Source organism: Sciurus vulgaris (genome assembly GCF_902686455.1).
Source record: "Sciurus vulgaris genome assembly, chromosome: 3".
Lineage (NCBI taxonomy): Eukaryota > Metazoa > Chordata > Mammalia > Rodentia > Sciuridae > Sciurus > Sciurus vulgaris.
The window spans coordinates 23,743,567-23,760,083 of record NC_136463.1 but is presented as its reverse complement, the minus strand read 5'-3'; the positions used below and the strand labels follow the sequence as shown (position 1 = coordinate 23,760,083).

The 16,517-nt window shown below is 37.7% G+C and overlaps 1 protein-coding gene across 3 annotated transcripts in view; it reads right to left on the bottom strand.

Annotated features, from left to right (window-relative positions):
- The window catches only part of IKZF3 (IKAROS family zinc finger 3), an 85,793-nt gene that overhangs the window by 21,520 nt on the left and 47,756 nt on the right, over positions 1-16,517 (bottom strand). For 2 of the 3 annotated variants that reach the window (XM_079135403.1, XM_079135404.1), the window contains 3 exons: positions 6,642-6,902; positions 5,487-5,654; positions 3,187-3,303 (listed from right to left, as the gene is read on the bottom strand). In XM_079135403.1, the coding sequence (XP_078991529.1) occupies positions 3,187-3,303; positions 5,487-5,654; positions 6,642-6,902 (546 nt within the window). Of the gene's footprint in view, positions 1-3,186; positions 3,304-5,486; positions 5,655-6,641; positions 6,903-7,826; positions 8,018-16,517 lie in introns of those variants that run through there. The other variant, XM_079135405.1, reaches the window with a different exon arrangement.

Genomic DNA, 16,517 nt, shown 5'->3' with positions numbered 1-16,517 from the left:
TTTCCCACTGAGCTACATCTCCAGTCTTTTTTATTTTGAGACTAGGTCATGCTAAAAACCCAGGCTGACCTTGAACTTGTGATCTTTCTGCATCAGCCTCTCAAGTGGCTGAGATGACAGATGTGCGCCGCTGTGCCTGACCAGGGCACTTTAATTTAAATAAGCACTTGATGCATGAGTGTTATATCCATAGTAGCCACGAAACATCATCACTTTAGAGGTGAGGGATGAGGCTTAAGATGTACAGCATTGGTCAGGCTCAAAATGGAATACTCTGTCTACACCAGGCTCCCAATTTTAAGACATGAACAGAAATGGAAACCATATAGGGAGTGCTGTCAACAATTAAGGACTGGCTTGTTCTGGATGAAACATTCTTTATTATTTTGAATCTCAGAAAAAATCATGGAAACTATTTAAAACATAAAAGATAGAGTAATATATTACTGATATTCAGTATTTATACTTAAGCTGTGACTTTATACATTTTGTTACCTGAAACTACCTTTACAACATATTTGTTTAAAAAAAAAGTTAAAACTTGCTGACTTGGTTAACCTTTTATTTTTTTGCTGAGACTTAAAAGTATGTTGCACGCATCCATCAAACCACTCTATGAAATGTAAATTAACGTCTGCATTTCAACATTTCCTGAATGACCAAATACCACTGAACATAAATAAAATATTTCTTTTGAGACTTTTCCTAATTTCAAATTTCTAGTTGTGAGGATGGGAAATAAGGTAGTGGCCTTACTGTAAAACCAATAATTTTGAAGTTATTGTATGTAGAGCATAATTTACTGATTTTTCCTCCTTGATTCCAGAAGAATCAAGATATGTACATATATATGTGTGTGTCTATTAGTATGTGTTACTGTGTTTCTTTGGCTAACCCAATAATATATAACCTTTTAAAAATAAAGAAAAATCAAACCAAAAAATGGAAACCCCCAAAATGTCATTAAATAATGAATGGATAAACAGAATGTGGGTAAATCCATGCATGGAATAATTTTGAACCATAACAAAGAAATGAAGCACTAGTACCCACCACACCATGGATGAGCCTCAAAAATGTCACACTAAGTGAAAGAAGCCAGACCTAAAGGGGCACATATTGTATGATTCCATTTATATGACATGTTCCGAATAGGCAAATTCAGAGAAGTGGAAAGTAGATCATTGTTGCCAGAAGGGGTAGGAAGTGACTGCTAGTGAGTACAGGGTTTCTTCTGAGGATGATGAACTGTTCTGGAATTGGGCTGATAGTTATACCCCTTTGTAAATATACTGAAAGCTACTGAATTGTTTAATTTAAAAAGCTGAATTTTATGATATGTGACCTGTACCTCAAATTAAAAAAATAAACACAGCCAATCACAATAGCAACTGAGGCTCTAGTGATTTTTAAGTTATTCACTGAATTTTGACAAGACTCAATTTTGTCACCTCTAAAATGAGGATTAGATGTTCTCTTTTGTCCTTCTAACTGTAAATACTATAGATTCAGTTTGGATTTCTTTTAACTTGAGAATTTCTCACAGTAAGTGCTTTGTCCATTGTCTGAAATATAGAAGTGCAAGTGATGATTGCCTACATTCTGTCCTTGGGCAAATACTGCCTAACATTAAGTATGTTGCTTAATCTGAGTTTCATTTTTTTTTTTAAGGGAGTAAACATTTCTCTTCAGAAATAAGGAGGAAATCCAACTCCTTGATACTACCGAAGATGGCATCAGGATAAAAAGCAGAAGCAGTGCAAACCAACCAAATTCAGTTGGCTAGCTCCTTATAACATAAAACAGGCTTTATCTAAGAGTTTCCTCTCACTCTACAAGGGCAGTTTAAATACTCATGATTTCCACTCCATTGTTCCTGAGTTTTGCATTTATTTTTGCTATATTTTTATAATCTTTCTGCTTTAGTTTGTTCAAATTATTTGTTCAAACTTATTTGTTCAGATTTGTTCAACAGCAACTACTGTTGTCAAACACCAAATCCCATGACGATTTGTACCTTTCCTGAACAAGCAATTGGTTCACATAACCCAATAAAATATCTTTACCCCAAGTTGGAGAACCAGGCTAAGAGTGAACTGGATGGGACAAGGACAGCTTCAGAGAACACACACACACACACACACACACACACACACACACACACACACAAATCTTCAGCTGTTTCAACCAAAGAATAAGAAGGAAATGCAACCACAACTGACATATGGAAAGACATCTAGTGTTTCAACTAATGGCCAGTAAACATTTAACTCAAATCACTGAATAAAATAGGAAATCCCCAAATCCAAATATAAACATCATGATAAATCATATGAGCAGACAAGGATGTGACTTTTGGGCCCTATGCAAAGAAAATCCTTGCAGTTTTAACCAACTCTTAGCCACTCCCTAAGCTGCTCTACCATCAATTGTCATTTCAGTTAGTGACAACTCCATTCTTCATCAACCTGTTAGGAAATCCTGTTAGGTCTACCTTTTAAATAAACAAACAAACAAACAAACAAACAAACAAACATACACACTTCTCATCAATTCTATCACTAGGAAGACACAATTTTCTTGATTTGAATTCTTGCAACTGTACTCTCCAATTTCTAATCTTGCCCCAAATACAATCTATTCTCAATGAGGAGTTACAGTGATCCTTTTCAAATGAGAAGTCCAATGATGTCACCTCTCTGGATTCAAAACCCTTTAGAGATTTCACGAATAGTAAAAATCAAAGCCCTTAGAGTGGCCTATGAGACCTGATTGGATTTGGCTTCCCATTTCCTCTCTGGCTTCATGTCACATTACTCATTCTATGCAAGTCATATAAGACTATTTGCACATCAAATTTGAGCCCCAGGGCCTTTGCACTGGCCATTCCCAAGTTATCTACAGGGCTCACTTCTCATGCCTTTAAGCCTATTAAAATGTTATCTTGTTGAAGTCTTCCCTGACTTACTGTCCCCACTCATTCCTTAATTTTCTTCAATAGCACTTATTACCTTTCAACCTTCTAATATATAGTTTGCTTACTTTATTCATAATCTGTTTGTTTCCATCCAAAGACAAACTCCATGAGGGCAGAGTGTTTTTGTCATTTTATTTACTATCACATCCCACTACCTAAAAGGTCAGATGCTCACTAAATGTGTGCAGAGTGAGCATTGTGGAACTCACCAGTGTCACCCAGGTCAGAGCTCTGAAGAAATGTACGGCAGCGCTCCTTGTGCTCCTCGAGGGAACTTCTCTGCTTGTAACTTCTACCACAAAACTCACATTTGTAGGGTTTCTCCACTGGAAGGAGAGCACAAGGGCAATCAGTGACCCTCAGGAGTTTCAGGGGCTCCCTACAGATGGCATACTATGAAAGCTTCACTTTAAAATGAGAGTGCTAAACAAAGTCAGTGTATTGGGTACTTTTGAATCATTATTATTAGTTTTACATTCAGCAAGCCGTAATAAGGTTTTGGACTATGATTGATTCTATGTCAAAGTACTCTTCAAAAAGATCCTCTCCTGTCCCAGAAAAAAGGATCTGGATTTCATGACTACCATGTAGCATAGTGTTTGGCTCCAAGTTAAATAGCACTCTTCTTGTTTAACCAAAATAGGGCCCTTCTATTCTTCAAGAAGTTTAGTGTGGTGTAAGAATGAAATAGGAAGGAATTCCTTATTTTGTGATGTCCATCTGGCTGTGATAGCTTGTGGGAGTTAGCCATTTGGCTAGAAACTCTAGATCATCATCATATTTGGATAAATTAATTTCATCCTTGTCAAGTAGCTATAGCAAAGTCTGGGCTTAACCAATACAAACTGAGTCAATTAACTAAGGATAATTTTGACTAATAGAATTGAGAATGAATTATAAAAATAATCTCATTAAAATTTTTAAGATGAAGCAGAAGTTACCTCAAAAGTTCACCTACATATAATTTAGGTAATCTTTATCCTTCCAACTCCCCCCAAATACTTTATTGCTTGACATATGTAAGTAATAACTCTAACTCTCTGTGCAAGCCTGGCTTTTCTGAATTGTCCATAAAATATGCCTGAAGAATTTGTCAGTTTTAGGAACTGAGAATTTAATTTGCTTTCCATTCCTGGTGTTGGGGCTTGAACTCAGGAGCTTATGTGTGTTAGGTAAGTGCTCTACCTCTGACTTACACTCCCGACCCTAAAATTTTTTTTTTAGCTCCTCTTCCTCTGCTTAAAGCAGAAGTATTAGGATTTAAAGTGCTATAAGATCTTTATGAAATCCCAAACTAAAATAAAATGCAGATTTGCAAAAGCTAAAAACTTAAGCTTTTGCATAAATGGAGGACCTCTACAATCTGTCTTACAAATGTCTATTATTGTTGTTTCTTACTTGGAAAAGGCAACAAAAATTTTTAAAAATTTTTTGGATGAACCTCACCCTTAATTACTTTGAAAAATAAGCTGTATAAGAAAGAAACCCTCTCTGCCACCTATGATCTCTCATGAAGGGTTTTGTTGGGTTGACTTGTTTAATCACAGTCTCTGAATTGTGACAAGTTTCAAGGTTGGGGCTGGGTTTTAAAGCAGTAGATGTGGATTGACATAAAAACAAACTTTTTTTTTTCAATTAAAATTTTGTCAGATAACATCAAGAACATCAGGTCCCAAATTTGAAAATAAACCTTGTCTTATTTTTCTAAGAGGAAAATTCTGAAGGTGAAAAAGATGTATTATTTTTCCTGGTCAAAATAAGGAGTAAAAACATTTAAGAGAGTGGATGGCCTTTTATGAATTCTTATTGCTATCCATTTTTTAGAAATTGGAAATAAGTAGGCTGAATAAGGGGGAAAGTTGGGTTTAAGAAACTTAGCCAAGAATGGCCAAAAAGGACCCCTCAACAATGATTGACACCTGGTTTACAGGTTTTTTTTCCTTTAAAAAAATTTTTTTTTTATACTTTAAAAACTGTAGGGCTGGGGTTGTGGCTCAGTGCTAAAACACTTGCCTCACATGCATGGGCACCAGATTCGATCCTCAGAGCCACATAAATAAATTAAAAAACAAGTATTGTGTCCATCTATAACTACAAACTAAAAAAAAAACCTGTACATCATTTGTCCAGTTTTCTGAAGGGAACATGAGTGAGTATGTGTGTGTGTGTGTGTGTGTGTGTGTGTGTGTGGTGAGGAAAATAATCTTTTAATGAAGTTTACCATAAGAAAATACTGATGGCTCTAAATTTCTCACAGAAATTAAGGCATTTTTCCAGGGCAGGTTCTTCCTGTCTGAATGTTGTTCTCCAGGGGTGTGAGGATGTTGAGGAGATCATCTCTACTAAGGCATACGGAGAGCAATTAATGCCTTAATGGAAGTGCAATTAGCCCTAGAGGTCTGCTGTTGTAACCCTTCAGAACTGGAATGACGGATTAAAGCCTCCACACTTAACTCTTTCTAGCTTCCACACAGTTACTAGACATGGAATGTTCATTTCTCTCACTTACCAGAATGTGTCCTAAGATGCCCTGTGAGCGCATCTCTTCTTTGGCATGCGTAGTTGCAGAGGTGACACTTAAAAGGTTTTTCCCCTGTGTGCAGTTTAATGTGGCGGAGGAGGTTACCTTTCTGAGTAAAAGATGCCCCACACTGATTACACTGGAACGGGCGTTCACCTTTAAAGGGGACAAAAAAAAAAAAAAAAATCTGCTCACCAGGCAAGTGGAAAAGCACATGCACAGATTAAATGCCTATGGCAAAAACTCATCTTCTAGACAGTTCTGTTTACACTGGAATCACTTGGGAGCTGCATTTCCAGACAAGCAAGATTACTTGTAAAATCTCCCCTCCAGAAAAGAAAAAGCACCCATCTAGGATGATTATTCTAGGTACTATCTTGTCTTGAATTAGAGCAAAGAAACAAGGGTAGCTTGCAGAGCTTTCTAGATGTAAATTTTTATATTACTTAGCAATCCTTTTAATATAATTTCTTTTGAAAAAAGACTCACAGACTCAAGCCCCAATAAGGTGTTGGGGGTCAAAGAGCTTTCTCTTTTAGAGTATTCATATCAGATGTCAGATGAAATCTATTGGCTCAATGGGACTGTCAGTTGCAAGCTTTCCTATAGACTGTTTATTGTCCGAAGAAACGTTCTTTAAAACTAGTAATAAAAACTATGTCCTGGGCTGGGGTTGTGGCTCAGTGGTAGATCACTTGCCTAGCATATGTGGGGCACTGGGTTCGATCCTCAGTACCACATTAAATAAATAAATAAATAAAAACTATATCCTTTCATCTGCCATATTTGAACCCGAAACAGTAAGATCTGCTTTTATTAAAGTGCTATGCAAAAAATATACAGAAGATGTCTAAGAAACAAATCACACAATTCAAATCCTACTTACTAATGGAAGAAAAACCATTTGGCTGACCTAGAACACCGTGCAACACTGTGCTCTCTAAAGTCCCCCTCCTCCCTTTTTTTTTGTATTCGAGGATTTGTAATATGTTTGCCAAATGCACAGTGAAGCAGGAGGGGAGATACATCAAAATTACAGCAAATACCACTGGAACAATCCAAATCCCTAAATCCAACCACTTCATTCCTTAAGTGGCTGTGTTAGAACAGTTTTCAGAAGAATGCAAAAAGGGGACTATTTACCAGTATGGCTCCGCTTATGAACCATTAAGACATTGAAGCTAATGCAGGACAATCCACACACATCACAGTTCATCTTTCCACTGGTTGGCCTGCCGCTATCATACGACACAACATGTCTTTCCAGCTTAATATTTTCATACTCATTATATTCTCTTGCATAATTGTAAGGAATTTCAGGCTCTTCTGCATTTCCCAAGGGCTCTGGCTTTAAAACATTCTCATCTCTTTCACTGTATTCATCTTTCACTTTCATAGAATCATCTGCAGGGGAGAAAATGCAAGACATGAACAATGACTGCATTTGAAGCTGTGAAAGCAGTTCAGAAAGCAGAGACCCACAAGTGACAATTAAATACCAAACAGAGCTAACATAACATTGTACATCTACAAATGCCATTAGGATGATCACTCATTGCAATTCAGAACCACATTCTTAGGAAAACACACATATTCACATACACAAAAATAGATGACAATGTTTTTGCTATCCAGAAAATTAGAGATAATAGGTTTTAGCTACAACTGCTCTAAGGGACCACAAAATGAACATTTTAAGCAACCTATCTCCAAAACTAGGGGAGAAGAAAAGTTCTCAGATCTAGTACCTTTTTTGGTGGCTGTAGTTAAAAAGTCAAGGTGATGTGCTCTTAGGTTTCAAGGGGAAAATATCATTTTTATCCTTCAGACACATCCAATTTAGGCCACTAAGACTGAGAATTGAATAATTACCACTGTTTTTCAGCTTTTGAGCCACGCATCCCTTTCCATACATATGTACTGCTAAAACACATCTTATCTCCCTATCTCTCTTGAACTGACGAAGACAAAACACTAAGAGTAAAGAAAGCTGTCAGTGCTAGTGAAATAGTGTTGAGAAAGATAAAAGGAGAAGCAGTTCTTAAATACAACCTAAGGAGCCCCTTCCTTTGATGTAAGTATATGAGACTTAATTAAGCAAGGGAAGAGACACCTAGACCCAAGCAAGAAGGACTAGGCTCAAGAATTGGAGAGGAGAGGAGGATCTGGTTCCAGTGAGCTGGCTGACCAACTACCACCTTAAAAAGGGTTATCATACTCTTAAAGTGAAGAACATAAGAAACCAGCACCAACAAAACCTAAACATTTACCTGACAAGATAACACATGCTTGAAAGGGATTTTTCATGTGTAAAGTATGCTAAAATACTGTTTTAAACATGTCTCTTAGAAATTAGAAGTTGTACTTCCCTGTGAAGAATCACAAGTCAATGGAATTTAAGGCTAAAAGGGAATTTAGAGATCATCTAAACTGCCCCTCTTGTTTCTCAGATTAGGACATCTGGGGGCAGAAGTTTTCAGCAATCTGTCTGGGCTCACACAGCCAGATAGTAGCAGACATGTGATTGAAATACTAAACTTAGTCCAGACCTATCAATTACTTGGATTTGACCTCACACACTAGATATAAAAGGTCTAAGTGGTATCCTACCAACTATTTCATGCCCTCCCTTCACTGGGGTAGATGTTAAACTCAAACACTTCAAAAAAAAAAAAAAAGATATTTTTGAAAAGTACATCCCTTCCAAAACACATCAGTAAGTGTTGCTCCTGTTGCCACACAGGAGGAAGTACAGCTGCAGCTGGGCCTGACTTGTTACCTTCTACCCAAGTTTCAATTTTCACTTCTATCAAGGTTACCTTTCATCTATATTAACTGTGTTTGCTTAATAGAGCAAGACAGGGCCTAACCACCAGCAGCGGAGCCCTGGCTGCAGGCTTGTTTCACTGCTCACCACAGTCCACGGTTCACAGCTCTCCCTCTTTGGCAGAGATACAAGGCTGCAGGATAAGTGGGCCATGTTCCATATTTGCCTGTCCCATGATCTGGGTTACGTTTGAACTGACACCTATGTCCTACTGGGAAAGAGGTTCATTTTCTTCTTTCTCTGGACGGGTCTTGCCTGCTTTCAGATGGAGTATGTTTCCTTAAGTGGTTTTGTTTTAAAAAAAATTATTTTTAAAGAGAAGGATGCACCTGAGACTTATACCCTCCTTTCTTCCTCCATCACTCCAGCTGTGGGTGATATCCCACCAAAGCTTGAGTGCTCTTCAGTTTGCATGTAGGCGTTTAAAAGAACCTCAACGGAAAACTTCAGCTACTAAAAACCAAAAACAGCAGAGTGAAAGGACCAGCAGAGAAGGATCCTTTTCATCTTGGTTAGAAAATGTGACTATGACCACACTCAGGCCACCCATGGTCAGTGAATATTAAAAAATAGATCAAGGGGTGATCTTTCTGAAAACAGAAAAGGAGCTGCTCCTTTCCTCAGGGTTTTGGTCAGTCTGACGTAGAACTCAATACTACTCCAACTTGGTTCAAGGTCAGATCTTAGCTTTAATGTCCTTTCGGACTTAGCTGTAGAGCAAGGAAGACAGTATTTGAGACCAGGACCATAGGGAAAGCATAAGAGTCACATGGTCAAGACATTAGGGAAATCCTTTGGAGTACTGGACCAAAAAAGTTCCTGGTATAGTTGCTCCTCGACCAGTTTTATATAAATGACCTGCTTGACCTCTCTGCAGGTGAAGGTAAACAGTTGCATGTTAGAACAAATGAGAATCTAAGGTATGCACAGGATTTCTGAGAGATTACTGGGCTTAGCACTCAGCCTCCAAATATATCCACTGAAACATCCAGGAAAGACACTAGACTGCTCTAATAAAGAGAATCACTCCATTCCCTGGGAGGAAGACTTGTTGAGCAAAGGAAAGAAGGAAACTCTACCAAGTTTTCCTAGAAAATGCTGATGAACATGTCTAAAGTCAAACTTGTTATCTTCGACTCCAAACTTCCTTCTGATTTGTGACTGACTTATTTTTACAAATGGCATCTCCCTTCTTTTCATCTCCAAGTCCTCAAACTATGGAATCCTTTCCCTTTCCCTCTATATCAAGTCACTCTTGAAGATCTGTCAACTCTATGTCCTCAGGCTCTCTAGGTGCCACCTCCCCTTTTCATTCTGTTTGCAATTTAGTTTAGCCTCCCATCACATCATGCCCAAACTCGTCCTCTCTCAACACATTCCTTTCTTTCTTTAAAAAAAAAATACATATATATATATATATATATATTTTTTTTTTAGTTGTAGATGGACACAATACCTTTATTTATTTATTTTTATGTGGTGCTGAGGATCGAACCCAGTGCCTCACGCGTGCTAGGCAAGTGCTATACCACTGAGCCTCAACCCCAGCCCTCGACATTCCTTTCTAGTCAGATTTACTACAAGGTTATTTATGCTTACTGCCTCTGTGGCCTCAAAACTGACAATATCCCCTGTAATCTGGCTTCTGCCACCATAATTCGCTGAATCTGCTTCCCTAAAGATCACCGATAATCTCCTGATTTTTAAATCCAATGCTTTTTCCTATGCCATTCCTCCTGACTTCTTGGTAGTCCTTGACACCACTGGCCACCATTTCTTGTTCTTCTATATTCCAATTTCTTCAATGAAATCATACCTCCCTTTGCTTCCTGATTGCTTCTTTCTACCTCATTTTCCTCCCTCTGCCTCCTACCTACTTCCTTAATCTTCTGTTTTCTTCCCTCCTGTGCTAATTTCATCAATTCATAAGGCTCCAATTAGAAACTTTAAAAACATTGTTTTAGTTGTAGATGGACACAATGCCTTTATTTACGTTTATGTGGTGCTGAGGATTAAACCCACTGCCTCATATGTGCCAGGTGAGCATTCTACCACTCAGCCCCAATCCCAGCCCTCCAACTAGCATCTTAAATAATTAGTTCCCAAATATATATCTCTGGGTATAAATGCTCCCTATCTTCAGTCCTCTATTTCCACATTCTTCCAAAGTTATCTTCCCATTTTTTCAGGCTACAATCTTTAGAGTCATCCTTCCTTTTTTCTTGTTTTTTTTTCCCCACTTTCAGTCACTCATTGGTTCTCTCTTTGTACCCAAAGTCCAATTTGTGCCCCATTCACTGTTCCCTGTGCTATAATAATAATTCTCAGACTCTATTGCCTTTCCTGCAGCCCATGGTCTCCACATTGCTCTCCTTTTTCCTTTCTAGTTCACCTCGTATATTACCACAAGGTTGCCCTTCCTAAAACTATAGCTCTGGTCATATTCAACCCTGTCAAAATTTAACATGTTTTAACCAAACTAAACAACCTGTAAGTATTCTTCATTTTGTTTATATTATTTTCACTCTCTAACATTGCCACAGGTCCAAGTCCCACACATCTTCTAAGGCCAAACTCTCCCTTCTCAGTATGTCTTTTCCAATCCTCTCACCTGACAAATAACAGGTTTCTTCCTCCTCTAAGTTACTTATATAACCACCTCATCTCTCCTATTGACATGTAAACTTCCTAAGGGCAGAAGCTATACCGGGCATGTATGTGTACCTCAGTTTTCCCTATGACATTGCTTAACCTGTACCTATTAAAAGCAAAGGTTGCCTAGTGTGGTGGTCCCAGTTACTTGGGAGGTTGAACCTGGAGGATCACTTGAGCCTAGGCGTTTGAGGTCAGCCTGGGCAACATAGTGAGACCCCAACTCAAAACAAATAAATAAATAAACAAAATACCAGACGTTATATAGTTTTAAAACAGAAAATTTGGGGCATCTATCATAGATCTATAAATCTGGGTGAGGTAACTGGAAATATGTATTTTATATATATATTTTTGGTTGTAGGTGGACACAGTACCTTTATTTTTATGTGGTGCTGAGGATTGAACCCAGGGCCTCACATGTGCCAGGTGAACACTCTACCACTGAGCCACAACCCCAGCCCTGGAAGCATGCATTTAAAAACACATTTTCCAGGTAAACCTGTGTACAAAGAAGTTTGAGTACTGTTGTTCTGGAGTTTGACCCAGTGCCCTATAGACATCCAATAAATTCTTGGTACCTAAATATATCATTACATTATCCTCCTAATTGGCCTACAGAGTATGCGACCTCTGTTAAACTGTATCCTATTGCCAGATTAATCATCTTGTGGCAAAGAAACCCGTCTTAGAAATTTTTAATGATTTCGACTTGTTTACAAAATAAAGTCCAAACTCCTTAGCAAGACTTGTCCAGAACCTGCCCCACACCTACCTGATCCTCTCATTTCTCAGCCTTCTGGAATCACCTTTCTCTTTACACTTGAACCTTGCTACTTAGAAGTTCTTGGATTCAGCATCCCTTGGGAGGTTGTTAGAAATGCAGATGCTCAGTCCAGACCTACTAGATCAGAATTTGCAGTTTAACAAGATCCTTAAGGGTTCTTCTGTATAGTTTGAGAAGGACAACAGCAATCTAACTAATCATGGTACCAAGCCTGTTCTCCAGCCCTTCCCACACCTCAGATGTCCTTCCTCCACACCACTGATCGATTCACACTCCCAGATGCAACTTAAAAGCCACTTCCTCTGTGCAATCTTCCTTGATACCCTTGACCAGAAGAAAATTTTTCTTTGTTTCATATACCTGTTTCATTCAGCTTTAAATTAAGCATGATACAATTAACCTCTACATATCTATCTTTGTATAGTAGGCATGTTCATAACATGTTACATGTAAACCCAATAACATTGTCCCCTGATTAACATTGCATGCTCAGAGATGTTTATCATCATTTTTCACTGATTTTCAGTTGTCAGGGACTGGCAGCTCCTGAACTATTTAATAAAGACAGAAAATCATAAAGATCTGGCAATGAATACTCAATGTATACTTAAGTCTTTCATAAAGTGAATGGACCTTTCATAATGTGAATAATCCCCCATTTTGTTTTTGCAAATTCTAATCTTCTTATTATATGTATCAGGCTTCTTAGACATACGATTGAAATTGACACTTTAAAAAGACCTTCAAGAATCTTCAAAGACACTAGCAAAATTTTATTTCTTAAATCAGGTGATGGTTCCATGGATGCCTGTTTTGTTATTATTCTATAAACTGTACATGTAATTATATGTGTCTTTTTGTATATGATCTATTTCATAATAAAAATGTTAAAGGCTTTCTAAGTAAATTTTTTATAATTGAACTTGTGGGGAAAAGAACATAGCAAACCACAAATTGCTGATAAAGGTAATTGCTATACAGTCCCAGAGGAGGGAAAAGATGTCTAAATTGAATCTAACCCATAGGAAATTAAATTAAGCTAAACTTCTTTCTAAAGGAGCTGCTCTGGGGTACAATCGTTCCCATCTTTGCCTATGTTCAGGAGGCCTCTTAGGAAGATGACACACACTAACACACACACACACCCCAGAGAGAATTTTGTAGGCTGAAGAGAACAAAGGTCTGGCTCGTGGGGGCTGATGCACATGGTTTCATTTCCTGGGGTGATGGTTATCACATGAAAGGCTTGCACTCCAGAGTAGACATTTTTGGTTTCACCTGAGACACTGCAAAAACAATGGGTCCTGGAAAGGATCCAACATCTAAATCCTTCAGGGGCAATAGCAGTCTCAGCCAACTGTGCCTCAGTTTGTTTTTACAGGCACATAAAATGCTCGGTTGGAGAGAAGAACCTATCAAAGTCACAAACAGAACAGGCAACTTGGGTGCCTTGGAAAGCATGTTGTTACCAGGAACTTCCTCACGTTAAAAAGGAGGTTCTAAATTTCCATCCTAAACTACAGTATCTTGGAATCTGACTCTGAGAAGGACTGAGTTCAAAGTAATAGTCTCAAGTTTGTCAGTGACACTGCAAGGAGGCACAGAACAAGTCAGAGGCTGTCAGTGAAGACACAAAAGGGTGATGTTGTTTAAGTGTTTTACAAGGATCGGGGGTCATAACCATGAAATCCTCAGCACATGCAAAAGTCAACTGGATAACAAAGAAGCTTAATCATCTTAATGTGGCATTTTAATGATGCCACTGATTTGCTATGCCAATTCAGAGATAATGAGGCCCTAATGCTACAGATGTTCAGCTAGGCTAAAAGAAAGGGGGGTGGGCTTTTCGAGCATGCCATTTTCTAACTATCCAATTAAACAAATTGTGAAAGCATCTAAATAGTTTACCAGGTTTTGACAGCTGTTAATAGGATTTAGAAGCTTGAAGCACTAAAGAGCAAAATGGGAGATATATGTATTGTAGGTATTTAGCCTACAGAGTTTGTTGCTATCACCCACTCCAGCACAAACAGATGAACTACAACAGATTCCCTTATAAAATTAATATCTGTACTTCTTTCCCACAATGGCCTCTTTGTATTAGAAATGGGAACACTGAAATCAGGGGTCATTTTCATTTTCTAATTCACACTTTTATGGCTAAAGTAATGAGAGACAAAAACCTGCAGTATTTTTGGAGGCTACCCTGGATCGAACTCAGGAGCACTCGACCACTGAATCACATCCCCTGCCCTATTTTGTATTTTATTTAGAGACAGGGTCTCAGTGAGTTGCTTAGGGCCTCACTTTTGCTGAGACTGGTTTTGAACTTACCATCCTCCTGCCTCAGTCTCCTGAGTTGCTGGGATTACAGGCATGCATGCAGCCACAAACTAAACTTTTGATTATAGATTTACAGGATCCATTATGCTTTATTCTTTCTCTTCTCTAAAGCTTAAAATGATGGGCAGTTACTAACTTTAAAAAAATGTGTCTTAAAATTAGGACAAACTGGAAAAGGCGATTCAGACTAACAAGAGATATTAATATTTCAATAGCAAAGAAATCATAGATTTGAGTAATATTTGGTTGGTTTAAGTTCTCATTGAAACATGTTCTCATCAAACTTTTAAATTTCCCCCTACCGAATCTATACTGGTAATCAGTAAATCATGTCACTTCAAATGCAAGAGCATTAGCATAAAAACATGAAAAAAGTTTCAGTTGCAGAGGAGTCCCCTCAATTTTACTGACACTAATCTTTGTCTTATTATCTGATTATCAAATAGGTCATTCATTGGCATAATATAAATAATTTTGTTCAATAAGCAATTCTTTGCTTCCCCATTAGAACAAAAGGAGATTCACCACTTGTAACAACAGAAATATACTGCTCATCAGCAATAGGTAAGGTTCCTGTTGCTCAGTTGGGCTAAACTCCTTAAATGTCATGGGAACAGGTGCAATTCTTTAACTAAAACTATTGGAGGAACTGGAAACATGATGTATGAAAGTCCTTTCCAAACCATAAAGCAGTCTACAAATATAAAGCTCATGTTGTCAATTATAGAAATTTCCTTTTTCTACTACTTTACTATGAATTATATGATTTTGTATTTATATTTCTGAAAAAAAATACTATTCATCAAAAATAGTTGATGAAATACAGTTAAAGAAGCTGAGGTTTCAGATGTTGCCTAAACAGTAAAGATAGACTAAAGTATGCACCTGGTAGAAATCTCATTCATAAATTCAGAAGAAAAAAACTTACTTTGCATTTAAAATTCTCTTACATTAACTATTGACTCTATCTTTTAAAAATTAATTTAAAAATTAAAGCATTTTAAAATATAATTTTAGAAAAATTGAAAAATTGTCATCCACTACAATTAAATTGACTAAAAACATTCTGTCACCATATCAAACTCAGGACCACAGGTAAAGGGAAGGAATGAAAATGCGTTCCATATTCAGAGCCTAAGAAGGTCTTGGTATAGCTAGTGTGTGTTATGTGATACCTAACATGCATATTCCCCATAATTAAATCTAGAAGTATCTTTAATCCATGGGTTTTTAATGATATTTGTGTCCCCAGAACCTATCCGAGGGATTAGTTACTTTAGGAATTGAATGAACTAATGAATGAAGTTTTTGGACAACCTGAACCAACTTACTGATAATAACCAGGCCAGGGAAGGAAGAAGTAGCAAATGAATGAGGACAATACAGCCCCTATTGGTCTACAACAATCTGAAGCTCATATGTAGCATGTAGATTTTCTCCTTGAGAATACATCAGAAGAGGCCCAAGCCCCATGGTGATGACCAGTTTTCCAGCTGAAGTCTTTGCTCTCTGTGGCCTGTCTCCTGCCCCTCCTACTCCATCCCTTTGCAACAATATGCCCTGCTTCTTGATCCTCTTCCCTTAGCTCCATTCTTCACTGGTTCCTTCCTCATTTATTTATTTCCTCTATTTACTCCTCTGTTTCCTAGATGTGAATGATCTCCAGGGGTCTGTTTCTTGAAACTTTTGCCTCTTCACTTTACCATCTCTCCTGATCCATGTTTTATTGCTGATGATTGCCAAATCTGTATTTCCAAAAGATCTTCCTTCTAAGCCCCAGGCGTATACTTCCAATCACTTCCTGGATTTCCTACACTTGGTTCACGCTCCAACAAGTTGCAAACTAGCCCATTATTTTTCTTCTTCCTTTCCCAAACTACTCCTCCTACAACATGCCCGTTTCCCATCCACACAGTGCTATTCAATGTCAGTGTCTGTATTTTGTTCTGCTTGTATCCTCAACATTTAATACTGTGCTTGGTATAAAGCTCAGTGACTGCTTACCAAGTAGAAGGAAGGAAGGGGAAAAAATGAGAAGGAAGGAAGGAAGCAATGAACAATGACTTTGTTCTTTGCCTCAAGTACAAACTTAGGGTTGACAGTATTTTTAAAAATCACACAGATTGCAATTTTGCCTAAAGCTAGCACATTAGCTCAGAGTAGAGGGAACCGTAAATTATATTTCTAACTAAAGGTATACCAGTCAGACCCAAAAAGTATAAAGAGTTCTTAAAGGAGCGGGAAATGAGTATAACGATTAAAAATTAGAAGATTCTTGTTCTTTTTAATGTTAAATTAAATTAAAATAAAGTATACCAAAAATAATTTTAAAATTACCATCTGTAATGAATTATTTGGACTTCTGGTCCTCTCTGCTTCCTCTTCTCCACTGGTTTTCAAATAATGGGAT